The sequence below is a fragment of the Brassica napus genome, chromosome A1 (assembly GCF_020379485.1).
Source record: "Brassica napus cultivar Da-Ae chromosome A1, Da-Ae, whole genome shotgun sequence".
NCBI classification, from domain to species: Eukaryota; Viridiplantae; Streptophyta; class Magnoliopsida; order Brassicales; family Brassicaceae; genus Brassica; species Brassica napus.
This window is the reverse complement of record NC_063434.1, coordinates 29902203-29925269: the sequence shown is the minus strand read 5'-3', so window position 1 is coordinate 29925269 and position 23067 is coordinate 29902203. Positions and strand designations below refer to the sequence as shown.

The 23067-nt window shown below is 37.4% G+C and overlaps 5 protein-coding genes across 6 annotated transcripts; 3 read left to right on the top strand and 2 right to left on the bottom strand.

Moving 5' to 3' along the window:
• Positions 1–42: 42 nt before the first annotated feature.
• On the bottom strand, positions 43–2409 carry LOC106445277 (AT-hook motif nuclear-localized protein 14). The gene is made up of 6 exons (XM_048743148.1): positions 1938–2409; positions 1678–1730; positions 1353–1475; positions 1033–1185; positions 558–918; positions 43–448 (listed from the first exon to the last, which is right to left on the bottom strand). Exons 1-6 carry the CDS (start codon positions 2341–2343, stop codon positions 390–392), a joined length of 1155 nt encoding a protein of 384 aa, XP_048599105.1. The 5' UTR covers positions 2344–2409; the 3' UTR covers positions 43–389.
• A 1211-nt stretch (positions 2410–3620) lies between these two features.
• On the top strand, positions 3621–6112 carry LOC106445274 (tryptophan--tRNA ligase, cytoplasmic-like). Its single transcript, XM_048776356.1, has 12 exons — positions 3621–3927; positions 4010–4129; positions 4193–4378; positions 4462–4513; positions 4601–4666; positions 4744–4830; positions 5052–5144; positions 5223–5303; positions 5401–5472; positions 5559–5627; positions 5723–5833; positions 5941–6112. The coding sequence occupies exons 1-12, from the start codon at positions 3707–3709 to the stop codon at positions 5989–5991; spliced, it is 1209 nt and encodes a 402-aa protein (XP_048632313.1). The 5' UTR covers positions 3621–3706; the 3' UTR covers positions 5992–6112.
• LOC125579879 lies at positions 6050–8117 on the bottom strand. The gene is made up of 2 exons (XM_048743784.1): positions 8016–8117; positions 6050–7927 (listed from the first exon to the last, which is right to left on the bottom strand). The coding sequence occupies exons 1-2, from the start codon at positions 8115–8117 to the stop codon at positions 7190–7192; spliced, it is 840 nt and encodes a 279-aa protein (XP_048599741.1). The 3' UTR covers positions 6050–7189.
• A 1348-nt stretch (positions 8118–9465) lies between these two features.
• On the top strand, positions 9466–13245 carry LOC106365662 (histone deacetylase 19). 2 transcript variants are annotated; one of them, XM_048746280.1, is made up of 9 exons: positions 9466–9606; positions 9713–9742; positions 10035–10600; positions 11138–11809; positions 12179–12249; positions 12333–12390; positions 12777–12851; positions 12942–13048; positions 13088–13245. In XM_048746280.1, the coding sequence occupies exons 3-8, from the start codon at positions 10073–10075 to the stop codon at positions 13044–13046; spliced, it is 1509 nt and encodes a 502-aa protein (XP_048602237.1). In that variant the 5' UTR covers positions 9466–9606; positions 9713–9742; positions 10035–10072; the 3' UTR covers positions 13047–13048; positions 13088–13245. The 2 variants fall into 2 exon arrangements, with proteins under 2 accessions (XP_048602237.1, XP_048602203.1); XM_048746246.1 differs by having other exon boundaries at positions 12942–13245.
• A 577-nt stretch (positions 13246–13822) lies between these two features.
• Positions 13823–16954, top strand: LOC106365661. Its single transcript, XM_048775915.1, has 3 exons — positions 13823–14116; positions 14293–14355; positions 14523–16954. Exon 3 carries the CDS (start codon positions 14563–14565, stop codon positions 16729–16731), a length of 2169 nt encoding a protein of 722 aa, XP_048631872.1. The 5' UTR covers positions 13823–14116; positions 14293–14355; positions 14523–14562; the 3' UTR covers positions 16732–16954.
• The last annotated feature ends 6113 nt before the right edge of the window (positions 16955–23067 follow it).

Below are 23067 nucleotides of genomic sequence, written 5' to 3'. Positions count from 1 at the left end.
AACTTCAATGTAGAAAAAGATTAGTCAAATATTGAGGAAATATAAAGCAAACAAAAGAAGTGTATTTGTATTCATAACAGAGCATTTTCTTTTCATGTGAGCAAAACAATAACAAACTATATAAACATAGGAGAAGAAAAGAGTGAAAAAAGAAAAGGAATGAAATGAAAGAGAAGCAGGAAAAAAAAAGGCTGTGGAGTTTATACATATTATTACACCGTTAACCAAGAAAGAACAAAAAGCATCACTCTCAACTTCTATTATCTCTCTGATGAAAACACTTCAGACAAGATTCTGTCTTTTTAAGTCATATCTCTCTCTCAGTTCAGATTCTTGCTCAGGGCTTCAGTTTCTAATTTGGATCTAAACCCTACACACGTCTCTGGAAGCTAATCCGGCATTTGCTGCTCGTCATCTCCATTCTCACATGACTCATGTCCTATACGTCCTGCAAAGAAGAAAGCTTTAACTTTGCTTCTTGCCTCAATACTCTTATCTCTACCATTACTTAGTATTAGTTTAAACGTCTGAGAAGAAAGTTTTGAGGTTTTCTTTACCTGACAAATCATACCCACCGCCACCACCTCTACCATCATGACCACTGCTGCCTCCTCCTCCCCATTCAGATGGCCGGGGATGTGTCATGTGCATTCCCTGCGGCGCTTGCATCATGAAATGATGAGATCCACCCATACCGGTTTGTTGATATTGTTGATGATGATGATGCTGCTCATCGTTTCCCCTCATTGGATTTCTACCAGGAGATTCCATAACAGTACGGAAACCCATACCAAGCAACGGTCCAGGGCCCGGGCCAGGTCCAGTGCTAGAGGGAGAAGTTAACCGACTTCCGCTGTTAGAAGCTTCCCCTTTCACACCATCCTTTTTTCTATCAAGCTGGAACGTACCAAGAATCACCTGTTTTTGCACAAACCTAAGGCGATCAATCTAAAGCCATAACTTAACTAATATAACACATGAACACATGAACACAGATGAAAGTTGCAACTATGAGACACAAGAGGAGTTTACCTGAACCGGACCAGCAGCTGTCAAGTGAGTCCCAACAGCTCCTCCGATGATCTGACCATCAGATCTAGATAAAGAAACGCAAAGTCCACCGGTTTTACCACCTTGTTCAGATCGGATAAATGATCCGGATAGTGAGATAATCTCGTACTGACCCTGAAATAAATAATCGAAACTATTATATGCAAACTTCAAAGAAAGGAAAGTCTAAATAAAAAAAAAATCATTTAGCTTCCACAGCATGCACACTGTGTTATATATAACTCAATTCTTCTCTAGCACACAGAAGAGAGAAGATCAGGAAGAAAAAAAAGAAAATTCACCTCATAAGATATGTTGCCTCCTGGCTGACGCAAGGAAGCAGTAGAGATGGTGCCAGACGCAGAAAGAACGCATAGCTCATGCTTGCTTTGCTGTGCAAACATCACAATCTTCTGAGCCACATCCTGTCACCAGAGAACACTTCAAAAGCGTTAAAAGATTCCTCTATGCACTCACATCAATTAAAATAAAAGGCAGTATATTTCCTATATTAGCTTTTAGCATCCTTGGACAGTAGATTTACAGACAATGCTATAGATTATCCTAATCAGAAAATATATAACAGGGAGAGAGAATCTAGAGTGACTAAAGAATATCATGACATACCTCACCAGGAGCTATGTTAACTATATGTGGAGTAAAGCTTTGCCCAGTTTTACCTGCAACCAAAACAAAACCAAAAAAATTATTCTGAAACTCAAAGATTCTTACTTCACTAGAGGATCACAAACAAGAACCTCTCTACTAATATTTCACAGTGTCTACTAAAACAAGAACCTCTCTACCAATCTCTAAATTCAATAGAAAGATTGAAACTTTATAATCAATAAGCATCAGATTAGGAGAAACACGAAGAGGGTTCTCACCAACGGAGCCAAGGTGAGATTTTTTCGATGACCCGGGACTAGACGACGTCGTAGTACCTCCGGCTGCTTGCTCTCTCCTCTCCTTAGCAGAGGAACTGCTCGCGGCGGACGCCATTTTCTTGGCCTCCAGGGCTTGCTCCGGCGTCACGTACTTCCTCGGACGGCCTCGTTTCCTCTTTAACGGCTCAGACGGCGCCGTTACCGCCGAGGAGAGGGGAAACACGGCGTGAGAGGAGGAGCCATCGTTAGCCTGCGGCGGCGGCGGCGGCGGGAAAAGACCATTGTTGGGAGGTGGAACGGCGTTTGCGGAAGAGACGGTGGATGGATGGTGGTGGTGGTGTTGCAGGTGGTGGTGGAAGTAAGGAGAGCTGAGACGTTGCTGCTGGTGACTTTCGTGAGGTTCCATTTTCTTTTTTTTAGAGAGAGAAAAAATCTAGAGAGAGAGAGAGAGAGAGAGAATTAGGGATTTTTCGATTTTTTTTTCTTTGGGGATTTTATTATTTTATTAGCTTTTACAGATTTTTGATTCTTTTTAGACAGGAGATATCATTGAGAATGAGAATAGATGATGGAATATTGACCGTCGGATCTAGATTTGACTTTAATCTATTTTGACTTTCTGATATGTAAAAAGCATCTCTTCGTTTTCCTTTTTTTCTGTTTCGTCTAAAAAGATCCGAAAATTGTTGAAATAATAGGCATTTTGGGCCCAACTTAGGCCCAGCATCCCAGATCGCTCGATAAAATTCAACCAAAAAAGAGTTAAATTTCATGAACCGATCGGTTATCTGAATATCCATCTCGAATAATACATCTTCAGGTTTGCTGTTATTAGGGGTGGGCACTTAACCCGATATCCGAAGCTGCACCCGAACCCGATCCAAAAAATTCGAATCGAAATCCAAATCGAAGTAGCAAAATATCCTAACGGATATTAAATTAGGAGATATTAGATATCCGAACCCAAACGGGTAATATCCGAACTGATAACCGAACATATGTATAATTAACCATATATTTTCAGTTTACATCTCTCATTTTATATAAAATATTTATATTGATATTACACATACTTGAAGTTTATATGATATACATAGAATTACGAAGAAAATGATTTGCTATTCATTTAAAATGTATGTCAAACTTTTTATTTCAAGAATTAACAAAAAGTTACATCCAAAATATAAAAACAATAACCAAATTAATGTCTTTTTTAGTTTTAAAATATTATGTCAAAATCTATTAACCATTCAATTTATTAAAAAAAAAAATTAGTTAAGTGAATGTTATATTTTAAAATATAAAAATTTTGAGAAATGAAAATTTTAATGTTTTTTTTTCAAAATCTAAATATTTGAACTTGATCCGAAATAACCGAACCCGAACTAAAAATACCCAAACTCGATCCCAAGTACAGAAATATCCGAACGGGTTCTATACATTTATACCGAAATACCCGATCCGAACGGATTCTATACATACATCTATACATTTATAGTCCTTTATACCATGGAGTTGACTCGTAGTTGCCTAGGAAGATACTGTGATTTTTGGAAGGAGATGGTCCTTACCGATGATTAAAAACTTAACAGCACAATTGACTATAAAGTAAAATTATAACTCCCACACTGTAATAAACATATAATAATTTAAACCTCATTTTCTTCTTCTTCTTCTTCTTCCCAGTCGCCGCCGTCATTTCACCGGAATCTCCATAGCTCTCTCTAGCTTCGTTTCTTAATCAAGGATTCGCCTTTGAATCAGACGCAATGGAGGTTGACAAGAAGGAGGAGATAGCGTCTGATTCATCGGAGCAAGTGGTGAATCCATGGGAAGTCTCCGCCAAAGACGGCGGCAAAATCGACTACGACAAGCTCATCGACCAATTCGGATGCCAGAGACTCGACGAATCGCTAATCGATCGCGTTGAGAGGCTCACTTCTCGCCAACCTCACGTCTTCCTCCGCCGCGGCGTCTTCTTCGCACACAGGTTCGTGATGATTCAATTATTCAATTGAGTTGATGGGTTTGAAGAAAGTTAACTTCTTTTTTTGGCTGAGTGTTGTTAACAGAGATTTCGATTTGGTTTTGGATGCGTACGAGAGAGGAGACAAGTTCTATCTCTACACTGGGAGAGGACCTTCTTCAGAGGCTTTGCATTTGGGTCATTTGATTCCTTTCATGTTTACCAAGTAAAGGTTGCATCTTCTGTCTTTTTAAAGGTCAATGCTTTGTTCTTTATACTCTCTGTGTAGATACTTGCAGGAAGCGTTCAAGGTTCCTCTCGTTATACAGCTCACGGACGATGAGAAGTGCATGTGGAAGAACTTATCGGTGGAGGAAAGTCAAAGGCTCGCTAGAGAGAACGCGAAAGATATCATTGCTTGTGGGTTTGATGTCACTAAGACGTTTATTTTCTCGGACTTTGACTATGTTGGCGGGTAAGTAAAGAAGATAGTCACCTTTTTTGTTTTTGATGTTTACATTTTTACATATTTTTTTTTCTGGCTGATGATGTGTGTAGTGCTTTCTATAAGAACATGGTGAAGGTTGCAAAGTGCGTTACGCTTAATAAGGTTACTTTAAACTCTATCTCCTTGGACTGCAACAATGTGGTTCGTGTGATTTGTTACTTGCTTCATGTCATTCAACTTCTTTGCTAGGCTATGGGAATCTTTGGCTTTTCTGGCGAAGATCATATTGGGAAACTCAGTTTCCCTCCTGTCCAGGTGTGTCTTTTTGTTCCTATTGGCCTGTGAGGTGTGTAGTATAAATTTTGATAAAATGTTTTTCCATGCATTTGCAGGCAGTTCCATCGTTTCCTAGCTCATTCCCACACTTGTTCCCTGGCAAAGACAAGCTCCGTTGCTTGATTCCTTGTGCAATTGATCAGGTGTGCTGTTTTCACAACGGTGCTAATTCTCATGTATTCTTTTTTTTGAATGAATGTTAAATTATAATCGAATGAAAAAAAACATGTGTCATTGTTGTTTTAAATATAAAGTGCAGAACGCCAATTTTTTTTATTAAAATAGTTCCATTGTCTTGAATTATTGTGTTATGCTGTTTTTGTGTTTATAACCAATCTTTAATTTTTTTTTTTGTATTATTCAGGATCCTTATTTTAGGATGACACGTGATGTTGCACCACGGTTAGGCTATAGCAAGCCTGCTCTGATTGAGTCATCATTTTTCCCTGCTCTGCAGGCAAGTGTACTTTCTTTATTAGCCTTCTAGAGTTGTTACTGAGAGTGATAGAGACATTGGTCACCTTTTTTTCCGCAGGGAGAGAATGGAAAAATGTCGGCAAGCGATCCAAACTCGGCAATCTACGTAACTGATACTGCAAAAGACATTAAAAACAAGGTAAAATCCAGTTCTGTATTTCGGTAATAACCTTGTTGTAAATGCACATTTTTTTTCATATTATCTTGTTGATCGTTGAAGTGTTTATTATGTACAGATAAACAGATATGCGTTCAGTGGTGGGCAAGACTCCATCGAGAAGCACAGAGAAATTGGAGCAAACCTTGAGGTACTAACATATAAATAACTATGTTCAATTTGCATTGTGATCCAATGACCATAGTTTCAGACTTTCTATTTTTATCTTCTACACAGGTGGATATACCAGTCAAGTATCTTAGCTTCTTCTTAGAAGATGATGCTGAACTTGAACACATAAAGAAGGTAAAATTACGTTACACTCGCCACTAGCTTGTTATAAGATGATCGGGTTATCTGACATAAGAAGTGTAATACACATTGCAAATCCATTGTTTAAGGAATATGGAGAAGGAAGAATGCTAACGGGAGAAGTAAAGAAGAGACTCACTGAAGTTTTGACAGGAATGGTGGAAAGACACCGCATGGCTCGAGCTGCTGTTACTGAAGAGGTAAAAAAATACATCGATTTCACTAAGAGACTGATGATAAATCAGGGTTTTGTTTTGTTTTGTTGATTGTTACAATACTAACAAAGAAAACTAATGATAATTATCAGATGGTGGATGCGTTCATGGCCGTGAGACCTCTCCCAAACATGTTCGAGTAACTAGATGATTACCTCTCTTTGAATTGTTTTCTGTTTTTATTTGATAGATTTTTTGAAATGATGAAATGATTCCTGAAATCTTGAAAAGAATTTATTTACAATGAGAATCATTTTATTATTATTTACACATTAACAAAAGAAAAATACATTATTACATAACTTGCGTTTTGATAAATAACAAACCAGCCTCTCTTTCGCTATAATCTTTTGGTTTTGGTTTTAAAAGACCCTATATAAACAAGAATTGGAGCAAATGTATCCATTATGTTCGTCATTGACTTGTAAGATGACTGGGGCCTTGCATCGATCGTGGCAACTTCTGCAAGATGGCCGACTGTTCTGATTGTTAAGAATCACTGAATATTCTTTTCCCCGAAAGGGAACGGAATAGTTTGGAGTGAGACGTGAGAAGTCTCCTAGTACGCATTTATCATGCAAAGTGACCCCACAACCAAAACATGTAAAGAACCATTTACTTGAATCTAACTCCATCTCACAAACTTCGCACCAGTTTGTGCCGGTCGCCTTCTTTCCGCCATGATATAAAGTGAGAGGGTGCTCATCGCTTATATGCCATATCTTCTCTGGCAAAGTAGCACAATACAAACACAAGTCAAAGTCACAATCACTACAATTGAGAACGTAGCCATCTTGAAATCTTGTACATGCATCGCAAGGACTGTTCTCCACTGTTTCAACAAAATATAAGGGATGCAAATGGGCATTATGGACGAATGGCTCAGAAATGGAACTACAATGTACATCTACAAAGGAATAATTCCCAAAAGGGTCTTGCGATGTGTACTTAAAACCACCAGAGAATAAACCGAGCCAACTACTCTCATGCCCCTATTTCTATAGAGATAATCTCTTATGAGCTCATTTGATCTCTTATGCCCCTTTTTCATAATTTTTTTTTGATCAAAACCCAAACTTCCAAATCAAATCCTTTCCGCTCATCAAAACTAAACCCTAACCCCCCCTTATGGATTAGTGAACCCATAGACAAATATTTAAATTCTATACCTTTCAAATTCAGAAAAAAATATTTTAAAATCGTTTTTAATTATATTTTGATGATTTTTTCGAAAATATGGAAAACAACATTTTTGGATTTTTGAAATATTTTTATCAAATTCTATAAATCAAATAAAAAATATTAACTTTTCCATTTTAATTTTATGATTTTTCGTTTGACTTATAAAATTAAAAGAACAAAAAGGTCCTTTTGAGATTGTGTTATAAGATATAGGGGTATGAGAGGATTTGTCTCGAATAAACCACACAAGTAACAGTATACAGCCTTGCCTTGATACTCCAACATGTACGGTGTGGGGTTAAAGACAAGGTTTTTCTTCATAGGAAGATGAGCACACTTTTCGTGGAGAAAAAAACGACATTCCTGACAACTGTAGACTAGGCCAAATAACCCGATCTGTGAGACGCATGCTTCACATCGTACCCTCTCGTAGTCGTCACCAACCATGTCATAATCTTTCAAGAGCAGTAAAATATGTTTTTCATGCATGAAATGACGTATCAGATTATCACCCACCACTTTAAATGGTACAATATCTTCGCTGGTCTCAGGTATCCCTTCGAGTTCCACACCATTCCATAAATTAAAATCAACAGCACATTGTAAGTGAACTACATACTTAGGGCAAATCGAGCAAGAATAAGCTCCGTAGTACTGACTTAAACTTTCCCGACAAACTCCACATTTTGCACCCTTACGGCCAAGATGATGCATAAAAGCGACGCGATGATCGTGACGATTGGTGTTTATGATGTGGGGTAAGCCAACACAAAATACAGAGACAATAAAACCACACTTGAGACATATATAAGAAAAGCTATCGATTACCCTCTTCCGCTGGAGCCATCTTAGTGAGCAAGAGAGGATGCTCAGGATGGGAAGGGTGATGATTGATCTCTAGTGGGGATTCCGCACAGTCCTTATGGAACCAACAAAAACAATTAGCTTTGTTGCAATAGTAGCTACCGTACATGAGTCCTCTTACCCGGCAACCATCACATTTCCCGACAATGAACATAGCTGAAGGGAGAAGAGGATGCTCGTGAATAGATAATAGCTTATACATTGGTGATATTGTCGTATCCATGTTTGTATGTATGTGAATTAAAGAAGTGTTTTTTATCAGATGTATAAATACGAAACCGAAAGACATCATCATCACATATATATATACAATGATTGTAGTTGTTAAGGAGTCGTTTACAGAACTCCTTAGATTCTTCTATCAAAACACGGCAATAGCCAATGTCATACGATAACTAGAGCATTGTACTCTTTGCTATTCTTTTCTTGAATTTCAAATCAAAACACCTTAAACTTGTAGCTTTCTAAAGCATAAGATTCTCTTTTTTATATTCTTTTTGTCCACGGACCAAAAGAAAAAATAATCTATTTTCTTTTATATACGGCCTCAAATTTATCAATTATGTTTTATCTTAGTTTTAAAACTACAACACCTATTAACTAATCTCTTTAATTTTCATTTTTTTATCTACAGCTATAAAAAAAATATCAATCGTATTTTATTTAGTTCTTAAATGAACATTAGAAAAATAGAAAAAAATAGTTGTAGGATGCTTATTTTTTAAAGCATTATTTATTAACTTAAAAAAAAACTGATTGTATAAATATCTTTCTTTTTTTGTTTAATTATTAAAACTACATCAAATCTTACAAAACTAATCTCTACAATTACAACTCAACCGATTATAACAAAAAATTTACAGACTAAACTATACAGCAAATGACTCAACAAGGAGACAACCGGTACAAACTACTTCTACGTTAGTGACGTCAGGACGTTGGTGCTTTATAGATGGATCATGGAAAGATAAGGATTTATTTTCAGGGCAAGGCTGGTATAGTACTTTACCGGGTTTCAATGGTTTATTAGGGGCAAGAAATGTAAGAGCATCTCTCTCACCTCTTCATTCGGAGATGGAGGCTTTGATTTGGGCAATGGAATGTATGAAGAATTTAAGACAGATTCAGGTGACGTTTGCAACGGATTGTTCTCAATTGGTGAAGATGGTTTCGGAACCAGAAGAATGGCCTGCATTTGGAAGCTATCTGGAGGACTTTAAGCTTTTGAGAGGAAGTTTCCTTAACTCAGACATCGTTCATGTACCACGGACGGAGAACTCAAGGGCGGATAGCTTAGCACGCAGTGCTAGGAAACAACCGTCTTTTGTCGTTCACATGGATGCGGAGTTACCAAATTGGTTTACAGAGTCAATATGAGTCTGTAGATGTTTCTTTTGCTGTCAAAAAAAAAAAAAAAAAAACTATACATCAAATTTTCTACATACAGTTACATTCTAACCAACAATCATCTGCAATGCATTTGATTTGGTTTATCTATCCCAAAGTAAAAAAAAAATGGCTAGTTATTTGTTTTGCATTTATGAAGTTGGGCCTTTCTCACTCGGCCCAGTTCTCTCAAGTTGATGGCCCAAATCCGTGTAGTTTGGCATCATCATCACCCTCAGTGGAAACCTAATCTCTCTCTTCCGTGGAAACCCTAGATTTCGAGTTCTCTCTGTTTCTGGAGCTGAAAAAAAAAGTTTCAATCTTTCGTATGTTTTTTTCCCTTCTCGTAGTTGTAATATCGAGTTATTAGCTCGTAATCTTATCAGATTTTTGTTCACTCACTCTTAGTTTCACTCTGTTTTTTTTTTGCAGCTCCATCAGCAGAAAGTGATGATGCTCTAGGTAAAATCTCTTACTCTGTTTATTTAAGACAAGAACTCTTATGTCTTAATCTCTTGGGTTTGAAATGGAATCTGAATGATTGCTTGAGTTCACCAGACACGTTTTCAGTTATTAACAGCTTTTGTTGTTTCAGTTAGACCTTGTTTGCTTGTTCTGTTATTACACTCACTGCCAAAGATCTTTGCTTTTACTTAATTTCAGAAAATGAGGATCTGAGTAACACTTTCAGTTATTTCAGTTAGACCTTGTTGGCTTCTTCTGTTATTACATCCCACTGTTCTTTCTATTACAGGCCCGAGATAACTAAAAGTAATCTTTTTTTATTTACTGATGGACACCGGAGGAAACTCGCTGGCCTCTGGACCAGACGGTGTGAAGAGGAAAGTGTGCTACTTCTACGACCCAGAGGTTGGGAACTACTACTACGGCCAAGGCCACCCCATGAAGCCTCACCGCATCCGCATGACGCACGCTCTCCTCGCTCACTACGGTCTCCTCCAGCACATGCAAGTCCTCAAGCCTTTCCCCGCCCGTGACCGTGACCTCTGCCGCTTCCACGCCGACGACTACGTCTCCTTTCTCCGCAGCATTACGCCCGAGACTCAGCAGGATCAGATCCGCCAGCTCAAGCGGTTCAACGTTGGTGAAGACTGTCCTGTCTTTGACGGTCTTTATTCCTTTTGTCAGACGTATGCTGGTGGCTCTGTTGGTGGTTCTGTTAAGCTGAACCATGGGCTTTGTGATATTGCTATTAACTGGGCTGGTGGTCTACATCATGCTAAGAAGTGTGAGGCCTCTGGCTTCTGCTACGTTAATGATATCGTCTTGGCTATCCTGGAGCTGCTTAAGCAGCATGAGGTTTGTCTCCTCCTCCCTACTTACAGCTTTCTCCCATATTTAAAAATCCGATTTATACAATTCAAACCATTATAGAACATTTTAAACCGGTTTAGACTGTCTAAATCGATCTAAACTAGACTAAATTTGTTAAATTAACTAACAATGTTAGTGCAAATCCACAAATTTGTATAGTTTCTTTTGTTTTGTATATCTAATTTGGTAATAGACCATTCTCAGCCGGTTCAGACCGTTATAAACCATTCTAAACCGGTTTAAACCGTTCTAAATCGGTTTAAATCAATCTAAATTAGACTAAATTTGTTAAATTAATATACATATCCACAAATTTGTATAATTTCTTTTGTTTTGTATATCTAATTTTGATAATTCATAAAACAATTTTGTAATTAAAACCAAAAAAAAAAAACTAAAATATCTTATATCAGTGTAAAATATGTATAAAATAAATCAGTGAATGCCACCCCCAGATAATCCGTTCTTTACAAACATTGTTGAACATGATCTAATGTATTTGTCTTTCTTCTTGTTTCTCAGCGTGTTCTGTATGTTGATATCGACATTCACCACGGGGACGGAGTGGAGGAGGCGTTTTACGCTACCGACAGGGTCATGACCGTCTCATTCCATAAGTTCGGAGACTACTTCCCCGGTACAGGCCACATACAAGACATTGGCTACGGAAGTGGAAAGTACTATTCACTCAACGTACCACTGGACGATGGTATCGACGATGAGAGCTATCATCTCTTGTTCAAACCCATCATGGGGAAAGTCATGGAAATTTTCAAACCAGGTGCGGTCGTACTGCAATGCGGCGCTGACTCCTTGTCTGGCGATAGGCTGGGATGCTTTAACCTCTCCATCAAAGGCCATGCCGAGTGTGTCAAGTTCATGAGATCTTTCAATGTTCCTTTACTGCTCCTTGGCGGTGGTGGTTACACTATCCGCAACGTTGCGCGTTGCTGGTGCTACGAGACTGGAGTTGCGCTTGGGATCGAGGTCGAGGACAAGATGCCGGAGCATGAGTACTATGAGTACTTTGGTCCGGACTATACGCTCCACGTTGCTCCGAGTAACATGGAGAACAAGAACTCTCGGCAGATGCTTGAAGTGATTCGTAATGACTTGCTCCAGAATCTCTCGAAGCTTCAGCATGCTCCTAGTGTGCCGTTTCAGGAAAGGCCGCCAGATACTGAGACTCCTGAGGTAATGTTTTTGGCTGCTTGCTTTACTTCAGTAGCTCATTCTTTCTTGTGTGAGTTTATTGAGTTTCTAATTTAAACAGTTTATTTTGGCACCAATCTTAGTATTAATTTTTTTCTAATTTAAACAGTTTATTTTGTCACCAATCTTAATATTAAACAGTATTAATATTTTCCTAATTTAAACAGTTTATTTTGCTACCAGTCTTAGTATATTTTTTTCTAATTTAAACAGTCTATTTTGCTACCAATCTTAGTATATTTTTTTTATAATTTAAACAGTTTATTTAGTCACCAATCTTAGTATAATTTTTTCTAATTTTAATAGTTTATTTTGTAACCAATCTTAGTATTAATTTTGTGTAAATTTCAGGTAGATGAAGACCAAGAAGATGGAGATAAAAGATGGGATGCAGATTCTGACATGGATGTAGATGATGATCGGTATGTAATATCAATGCTTCCTAATTTTTTTTCCGTGCTAGCAGTATTAGTGTGTATATTTAATTTGCTATTTGGTTGTGCAGTAAACCTATACCAAGCAGAGTGAAAAGAGAAGCTGTTGAGCCTGATGGAAAGGACAAGGTAAACCTATTTGCCTTGGTTTCTCAAACATTGCTATAAACATTATTTAAACTCATATAGGTTTGAATTATTCTCTTTTAGAACTGAATCTTCTCTGAGAAATGTGCCAAAAACAAAATATTATCTTTCCATCAGTCTAAAATTAAAGTTAAATCTGAACTGGAGATGCATTTACTCTGGCTAGGGATCAATACGTTTAGTCTAGTTAGAATGGTTAAACAAATGACTTGAGTAGCAGACGTGACATGCTTGCTGAGCTGAATCATCTTGTGCATCTCAATTCCTTATTCTTTGTGAATTATCTCTGGATCCTAATTTGAGTTTAGATTGTGATTGGCTTGGTATGTTGAAGAGGTTGATTTAAATCATAACGTGTTAATGCACAGGATGGAGTGAAAGGAGTGATGGAGCGTGGGAAAGGTTTTGATGTGGGCATGGAGGAGAGTGGAAGCACCACCAAGGTGAAGTGAAAACAATAAACCCGATAGTTTGAGATTGATACTGAGATTAAAACAAGTTGTCTAAAGTGGTTTGGTTTGGTTTGGTTGCAGGTTTCAGGAGTAAACTCAGTGGGAATGGATGAAGCAGGTGTGAAAATGGAAGAGGAAGGCACAACAAACAAGTCAGGGGGAGATCAAGTGTTTCCTAAAACATAAAAAAAGACTTTGGAGGCTTCTCATTTATCTTGTTGTCTTCCTAAGTCTTTCATAACTTTTTAGTTTGTTTATTGATAATTGAACGAACACGTACGATGTTATGTATTTAGTCGTTGCAAATGTGGCATGTCTTAATGATCACAAGACTCAGATAATTCTATTTGTTATGTATGAAATGTATGGGGCTGCTTCTATCAAACACGACCAATTACATCACATAACTAAAACTTTGTACTCTTGCTACGTTCTTCTTTAGTCCACAGACAAAAATGGAGAAGAATATTTTTGCGTAATGATAGTTTGTTTATCTATATAATTAATTATGGGAAATTATGTGAGATAGCTAAGAAAAAAACATAATTCACTAAGTACCCAAATCCACACTCTCTCCCCTATTCTTTCTTCCTATCTCTCTCTACCTTCTCTACAAAACTAATTTCTCTTTTTTTGCAATGTTTATTTCACAAATAAACCCTATAATTATATCCCAAATAAAAATAAACTGCGAGTCCTCCTCCTGGTATTTAACAATAATTTTTGTCACAAGAACATAAAAGGTTAATTAATAGATAGCTGAAGTTACCTGGGCTTAATTCTCTAGTAGGACTCTAAAACTGTGACAGCAAATCCACAATAGAGTATTGGGCCTATCTTAGTCGGCCCAATGGTCTCTAGCTGGACTACGAACGATGATGGCAAGTCCGTAAATAATGGGAAACTAAAAGGGTAAATTAAGCGAGAGGAAGTAATAAAAAAAGATAAAAAAAAGGGAAAAAGACATAACACTCCCCTATTGTTGTCGGAGAGAAGGCAAAGTTGTAGTTTGGCATCATCGCCCTCAGAGGAACCTAATCTCTACCTCTTCTGCCCCTTCTGTAATTCCCGATCACACCCTTTTCTCTTCCCCCTTCTCCCCATCAACGATTTATCCTTTGTTTTACCCGCCAAATTCAACTTCCCTTCTCCAACGACTCATTTCCCCCAATTCGATTCCCAAATCGAAACCCTAGTTTTAAGATTCACGGAGGCTTGGATCTTCTCTTCTCTCTCGTTTCAGAATTTTAATCCTCGTGAGTTTCTCTGTTTCTGCAGTTGAAAAAGTTTCAATTTTTGACAATTCTGTTGTCTTCTTCTTCATTCGTTCTAGTCTCTGCTCAGCTCAGATCTTTCTGTTAGTTATCTTAGTTATGGAGTAGTTACACTCATGAGCTGATGATGTTCACTAACTCTTAGTTTTATAATCTAGCTTCATCAACCCTTCTGTTCGTTGAGGAACTTACTGTTCAGTGAAAGTGAGGATATGCACTAGGTAAAAAGCTCTCACTCTCTTTCTTGTATTGATCTTCTTTGGTCTTAGTCTTTTGGGTTTTGAACATCATACACACTTTCAATTGTTAATATCTTTCGTTATGTCTATGTTTTGTATTCTAAGAGTTGGATAATTAGATCTTTGTTGTCTTCTTCTCTTTATTACAGGTACTGATAACGCAAAAGATCTTTGTTGTCTGCTTCTACAATGGCCAATCGCGATTTAATGCTTGGACAGAACCACAACATCGGTATAACTCAGGATCAATCACTGGTCCTCGGTCACAACCACACTCTAGAACTCGGTCAAAACCACGACATGGGCTTAGAACAACCTCATCACGAACTTGACTTAGCACATCAACACGATGACCACGAGCTCGACTTAGGAGAACACAACGAAAACCAAGACGAAGAAGAACATCATCATCACGATTACATGAACGAGAACGAACTCTCCGTTGATCAAAAGCCTGAACACGAAGACGACGACGAGAACCAAATGTTCACCTTATCCGGCACCAACGAGAACCTCGAGCTAGCCATCGACTCAACCCACGAGATCGAGATCGACCACCACGGCGAGATGGTAATGGTCACCACCCCTGTCCAAGCCCGCGCCCTCTCCGCCGAGTCATCCTACCAGCTAACCGTCGGGCAAGAGTTCCCAGACGTCAAGAGCTGCCGCCGAGCGCTAAGAGACATGGCCATCGCCCAGCACTTCGAAATGCAGACGATAAAATCAGACAAAACACGATTTACAGCCAAATGCTCTACCGAAGGATGCCCGTGGAGAGTCCACGCGGCTAAACTCCCGGGCGTCCCGACGTTCACTATCCGTACCATCCACGAAAGCCATACCTGCGGAGGGATCAACCACTTGGGCCACCAGCAGGCCTCGGTCCAGTGGGTGGCCACCTCCGTGGAGCAGCGTCTCCGCGAGAATCCGAACTGCAAACCTAAAGAGATTCTCGAGGAGATACACCGCGTCCACGGCATCACCTTGTCTTACAAGCAAGCGTGGCGCGGTAAAGAGAGGATCATGGCGACTATGCGCGGCTCATTCGAAGAAGGCTATCGCTTGCTTCCTCAGTACTGCCACCAGGTCAAGAGGACTAATCCTGGAAGCATCGCTTCGGTCTACGGTTATCCGTCCGACGACTGCTTCCAGCGTCTCTTCATATCCTTCCAAGCTTCCATCTACGGGTTCTTAAACGCGTGCCGCCCGCTTATTGGTCTAGACAGAACCTATCTCAAAAGCAAGTACCTGGGTACATTGCTTTTAGCGACCGGGTTCGACGGAGACGGCGCGTTGTTTCCGCTAGCGTTTGGGATTGTGGACGAGGAAAACGACGAGAACTGGATGTGGTTCTTGTGTGAGCTTCATAATCTTCTTGAAACCAACACCGAGAACATGCCGAGGCTCACTATACTATCCGATAGACAGAAGGGGATAGTCGAAGGAGTCGAGCAGAACTTCCCAACGGCCTTTCACGGCTTCTGCATGAGGCACTTAAGCGAGAGCTTCCGTAAGGAGTTTAACAACACGCTCTTAGTTAACTACCTCTGGGAAGCGGCTCAAGCTCTTACAGTGATTGAGTTCGAGGCAAAGCTACTAGAAGTCGAAGAGGCTTCTCAAGACGCTGCGTACTGGATCAGACGTATCCCTCCGAGGCTGTGGGCGACTGCCTACTTCGAAGGGCAAAGGTTTGGTCACTTGACGGCTAATATAGTCGAGTCGTTGAACTCGTGGATCGGTGAAGCCTCCGGGCTTCCGATTATTCAGATGATGGAATGCATCAGGAGGCAGTTGATGACTTGGTTCAACGAAAGGCGGGAGACCAGCATGCAGTGGACTTCGATCCTCGTCCCGAGCGCCGAGCGCCGCGTTGCCGAGGCGCTCGAACTCGCGAGGACCTACCAGGTCCTCCGAGCGAACGAGGCTGAGTTTGAAGTTATATCTCACGAAGGGAACAACATTGTGGATATAAGGAACAGGTGTTGTCTTTGTAGAGGGTGGCAGTTATACGGTTTGCCCTGTGCGCACGCCGTGGCGGCGCTTTTGTCTTGTAGGCAGAATGTTCATAGGTTCACTGAGAGCTGTTTCACTGTGGCGACGTATAGGAAGACGTACTCTCAGACGATTCATCCGATTCCGGATAAGAGTCTTTGGAGAGAGATGTCTGAGGGAGATCCGAGTGTGGGTAAAGAGGGTATTGATGTTGTTATAAACCCGCCTAAGTCGCTGAGGCCGGCTGGTAGGCCGAGGAAGAGGCGGGCTAGGGCTGAGGACAGAGGACGTGTGAAGAGGGTTGTGCATTGTAGTAGGTGCAACCAGACTGGTCATTTCAGAACCACTTGTGCTGCACCCATTTGATCTGCAACACTCTTTATCAACAGACGCTTGAAGAACAGTTACTTGTTTGTTTTTTTTTTGAGCAACACTTGTTTGTTATTTATTTCCTTTCTCTATTTATATTTGTATGCTCAGCTGTAGCTGTATTGTACGCATAATAAGCTCTTCTGTTTTTGTTTTAATAAGTCATGAGGTCAAATTTTATATTTAAAATGGAATGTATTTTAAATAGGGTTATTCTTTATTCGTTACACAAACTCAAACACAAACCAGAACATGAAACAATGAGTTTCTATAGACTAGTTTCCTGAATAACCGGCAAGATATGCCTTTTCTTGCTTCTTTGTCTCGAGTCTCATCATGGACATGGTACTGTAAACCATTATGCATCTCATCTAACCCATGATCTGGTACCTGATCACTATTATGTGCAACAAATTTTTGGCTGATCCTCTGCATCAGCCATGACTACAGCGCTGAATCGATATCAGAGAACATGCACGCCCTGTTATAAATATTCAACCTTCTATCATATCACAGCCAGTGTTTCGGAATATACTAGCTTAGGTACATTGTCATTTCTTATTAGTAACATATTTGTCTTGCTTTTTTACTATTTAATATTTACAGTTAGTGGTTTTCAAAACAAGATTATGTAGGTTTAAGCCCATAGATTTTGAGAAAATTTCAAAAAATATGACAATATTGTTTTATTGCCTAGTTTCATCATGCACTAACATATGATGATGTTCAAAGAGGTTTGGAGCCTTTGTCGTCTCCGTTTATCAAGAAAATCATAATTTTATAGTGGTTATTTCATCGATTTAGGGAGTATTATGAAGTTTTACTAAATTAATTGATAAAACAATTAAACGATGCTCATTTAACATGAAAAAGAGGTTATCATATATTAATACAAATGTAGAACATGGTAGGAATCTTAAAACAACACTAAAGTTTATAGGCTTTGTATCTAAAATATTTACCAAAAACTAAATATTTTTGTAGGGGTTAGCCCATAGATTTTGAGAAAGTTTCAAAAAATATGACAATATTGTTTTAGTGCCTAGTTGCATCCTGCACTAACATATGATGATGTGCAAAGAGGTTTGGAGTCTTTGTCGTCTCCGTTTATCAAGAAAATAATAATTATATAGTGGTTATCCCATCGATTTAGGGAGTATTATGAAGTTTTACTAAATTAATTGATAAAAACAATTGAACGATGCTCATTTACCATGAAAAAGAGTTTAGCATACATTAATACAAATGTACAATATGGTAGAAATTATAAAAGAACACTAAAGATTATAAGCTTCAGTATATAAAGTATTTACTAAAAACTCAATATATTTGTAGGGGTTAGCCAATAGATTTTGAGAAAATTTCAAAAAATATGACAATATTGTTTTAATGCCTAGTTGCATCGTTCACTAACATATGATGATGTTCAAAGAGGTTTGGAGCCTTTGTCGTCTCCGTTTATCAAGAAAATAATAATTTTATAGTAGTTACTCCATCGATTTATAGAGTATTATGAAGTTTTATTAAATTAATTGATAAAAAATTGAACGATGCTCATTTACCATGAAAAGGAGTTTATCATACATTAATACAAATCTACAATATGGTAGAAATTTTAAAACAACACTAAAGATTATAGGCTTCAGTATATAAAGTATTTACCAAAAACTCAAGATATTTGTAGGGGTTAGCCCATAGATTTTGAAAAAATTTCAAAAAATATGACAATATTGTTTTAATGCCTAGTTTCATCATGCACTAACATATGATGATGTTCAAAGAGGTTTGGATCCTTGTCGTCTCCGTTTATCAAGAAAATCATAATTTTATAATGGTTAATTCATCGATTTAGGGAGTATTATGAAGTTTTACTAAATTAATTGATAAAAACAATTAAACGATGCTCATTTACCATGAAAAAGAGTTTATCATACATTAATACAAATGTAGAACATGGTAGAAATCTTAAAACAACACTAAAGTTTATAGGCTTTGTATCTAAAATATTTACCAAAAACTTAATATTTTTGTAGGGGTATCCCATAGATTTTGAGAAAATTTGAAAAAATATGACAATATTATTTTAATGCCTAGTTGCATCCTGCACTAACATATGATGATGTTCAAAGAGGTTTGGAGCCTTTGTCGTCTCCGTTTATCAAGAAAATAATAATTTTATAGTGTTTATTCCATCGATTTAGGGAGTATTATGAAGTTTTACAAATTAATTGATAAACAAAAATTGAACGATGCTCATTTACCATGAAAAAGAGTTTAGCATACATTAATACAAATGTAGAATATGGTAGAAATTTTAAAACAACACTATTATAGGCTTCAGTATATAAAGTATTTACATAAAACTCAATATTTTTGTAGGGGTTAGCCCATAGATTTTGAGAAAATTTCAAAAAATATGACAATATTGTTTTAATTCCTAGTTGCATCCTGCACTAACATATGATGATGTTCAAAGAGGTTTGGAGCCTTTGTCGTCTCCGTTTTTCAAGAAAATAATTATTTTATAGTAGTTACTCCATCGATTTAGGGAGTATTATGAAGTCTTACTAAATTAATTGATAAAAAAAATTGAACGATGCTCATTTACCATGAAAAAGAGTTTAGCATACATTAATACAAATTTACAATATGGTAGAAATTTTAAAACAACACTAAAGATTATAGGCTTCAGTGTATAAAGTATTTACCAAAAACTCAATATATTTGTAGGGGTTATTAGCCCATAGATTTTAAGAAAATTTCAAAAAATATGACAATATTATTTTATTGCCTAGTTTCATCATGCACTAACATATGATGATGTTCAAAGAGGTTTGGAGCCTTTGTCGTCTCCGTTTATCAAGAAAATAATAATTATATAGTGGTTATTCCATCAATTTAGGGAGTATTATGAAGTTTTACTAAATTAATTGATAAAAAAAATTGAACGATGCTCATTTACCATGAAAAAGAGTTTAGCATACATTAATACAAATGTACAATATGGTAGAAATTTTAAAACAACACTAAAGATTATAGGCTTCAGTATATATAGTATTTACTAAAAACTCAATATATTTGTAGGGGTTAGCCCATAGATTTTGAGAAAATTTCAAAAAATATGACAATATTGTTTTAATGCCTAGTTGCAACGTTCACTAACATATGATGATGTTCAAAGAGGTTTCGAGCCTTTGTCGTCTCCGTTTATCAAGAAAATAATAATTTTATAGTGGTTACTCCATCGATTTATAGAGTATTATGAAGTTTCACTAAATTAATTGATAAAAAAAATTGAACGATGCTCATTTACCATGAAAAGGAGTTTAGCATACATTAATAAAAATTTACAATATGGTAGAAATTTTAAAACAACACTAAAGATTATAGGCTTCAGTATATAAAGTATTTACCAAAAACTCAGTTTGGGAATAGCATAGCTTCATCGTTGTTCCAATCAAACCAGGATGAATCACTTTGTGAGAAGCTTGATTTGGATACATAAAGTGGTGGCGAATCACCAGGAAGTTGAATAAATCTCATAGGAGTTGGGATGAAGAAGTTATCCCAATTTCAAATCAGGTGATTCCAGTTTCCCAGTTTGGGAATAGCACAGCTTCATCGTCGTTCCCATCAAACCAGGATGATTCACTTTGTGAGAAGCTTGATTAAGATACATAAAGTTGTGGAGAATCACCAGGAAGTTGAATAAATCTCATAGGAGTTGGCGAAAAGAACTTATCCCACTTTCAAATCAGGTGATTCCAGTTTCCCAGTTTGGGAATAACACAGCTTCATCGTCGTTCAAATCAAACCAGGATGAATGACTTTGTGAGAAACTTGATTTCGATACATAAAGTGGTGGAGAATCACCAGGAAGTTGAATAAATCTCATAGGAGTTGGCGAAAAGAAGTTATCCCACTTTCAAATCAGGTGATTCCAGTTTCCCAGTTTGGGAATAGGACAGCTTCTTTGTCCTTCCAATCAAACCAGGATGAATCACTTTGTGAGAAGGTTGATTTGGATACATAAAGTGGTGGAGAATCACCAGGAAGTTGAATAAATCTCATAGGAGTTGGGATGAAGAAGTTATCGCAATTTCAAATCAGGTGATTCCAGTTTCCCAGTTTGGGAATAGCACAGCTTCATCGTCGTTCAAATCAAACCAGGATGAATCACTTTGTGAGAAGCTTGATTTGGATACATAAAGTGGTGGAGAATCACCAGGAAGTTGAATAAATCTCATAGGAGTTGGGATGAAGAAGTTATCCCAATTTCAAATCAGGTGATTCCAGTTTCCCAGTTTGGGAATAGCACAGCTTCATCGTCGTTCAAATCAAACCAGGATGAATCACTTTGTAAGAAGCTTGATTTGGATACATAAAGTGGTGGAGAATGACCAGGAAGTTGAATAAATCTCATAGGAGTTGGCGAAAAGAACTTATCCCACTTTCAAATCAGGTGATTCCAGTTTCCCAGTTTGGCAATAGCACAGCTTCTTCGTCGTTCCAATCAAACCAGGATGAATCACTTTGTGAGAAGGTTGATTTGGATACATAAAGTGGTTGAATAAATCTCATAGGAGTTGGGATGAAGAAGTTATCCCACTTTCAAATCAGGTGATTCCAGTTTCCCAGTTTGGGAATAGCACAGCTTCTTCGTCGTTCCAATCAAACCAGGATGAATCACTTTGTGAGAAGGTTGATTTGAATACATAAGGTGGTGGAGAATCACCAGGAAGTTGAATAAATCTCATAGGAGTTGGGATGAAGAAGTTATCCCAATTTCAAATCAGGTGATTCCAGTTTCCCAGTTTGGGAATAGCACAGCTTCATCGTTGTTCCAATCAAAACAGGATGAATCACTTTGTGAGAAGCTTGATTTGGATACATAAAGTGGTGGAGAATCACCAGGAAGTTGAATAAATCTCATAGGAGTTGGGATGAAGAAGTTATCACACTTTCAAATCAGGTGATTTCATTTTCCCAGTTTGGGAATAGCACAGCTTCATCGTCGTTCAAATCAAACCAGGATGAATCACTTTGTGAGAAGCTTGATTTGGATACATAAAGTGGTGGAGAATAACCAGGAAGTTGAATAAATCTCATAGGAGTTGGCGAAAAGAAGTTATCCCACTTTCAAATCAGGTGATTCCAGTTTCCCAGTTTGGGAATAGCACAGCTTCTTCGTCGTTCCAATCAAACCAGGATGAATCACTTTGTGAGAAGCTTGATTTGGATACATAAAGTGGTGGAGAATGACCAGGAAAGAGGTTTGGAGCCACTGTCGTCTCCGTTTATGAAGAAAATAATAATTTTATAATGGTTATTCCATCGATTTAGGGAGTATTATGAAGTTATACTAAATTAATTGATAAAAACAATTAAACTATGCTCATTTACCATGAAAAAGAGTTTATCATACATTAATACAAATATAGAACATGGTAGAAATTTTAAAACAACATTAAAGTTTATAGGCTTTAGTATATAAAATATTTACCAAATACTCAATATTTTTGTAGGGGTTAGCCCATAGATTTTGAGAAAATTTCAAAAAATATGAAAATATTGTTTTAATGCCTAGTTGCATCCTGCACTAACATATGATGATGTTCAAAGAGGTTTGGAGCCTTTGTCGTCTCCGTTTATCAAGAAAATAATAATTTTATAGTGATTATTCCATCGATTTAGGAGTATTATGAAGTTTTACTAAATTAATTGATAAAAACAATTGAACGATGCTCATTTACCATGAAAAAAGTTTAGCATACATTAATACAAATGTACAATATGGTAGAAATTTTAAAAGAACACTAACGATTATAGGCTTCAGTATATAAAGTATTTACTAAAAAAACTCAATATATTTGTAGGGGTTAGCCCATAGATTTTGAGAAAATTTCAAAAAATATGAAAATATTGTTTTAATGCCTAGTTGCATCGTTCACTAACATATGATGATGTTCAAAGAGGTTTGGAGCCTTTGTCGTGTCCGTTTATCAAGAAAATAATAATTTTATAGTGGTTACTCCATCGATTTAGGGAGTATTATGAAGTTTTATTAAATTAATTGATAAAAAAAATTGAACGATGCTCATTTACCATCAAAAGGAGTTTAGCATACATTAATACAAATTTACAATATGGTAGAAATTTTAAAACAACACTAAAGATTATAGGCTTCAGTATATAAAGTATTTACCAAAAACTCATGATATTTGTAGGGGTTAGCCCATAGATTTTGAAAAAATTTCAAAAAATATGACAATATTGTTTTAATGCCTAGTTTCATCATGCACTAACATATGATGATGTTCAAAGAGGTTTGGA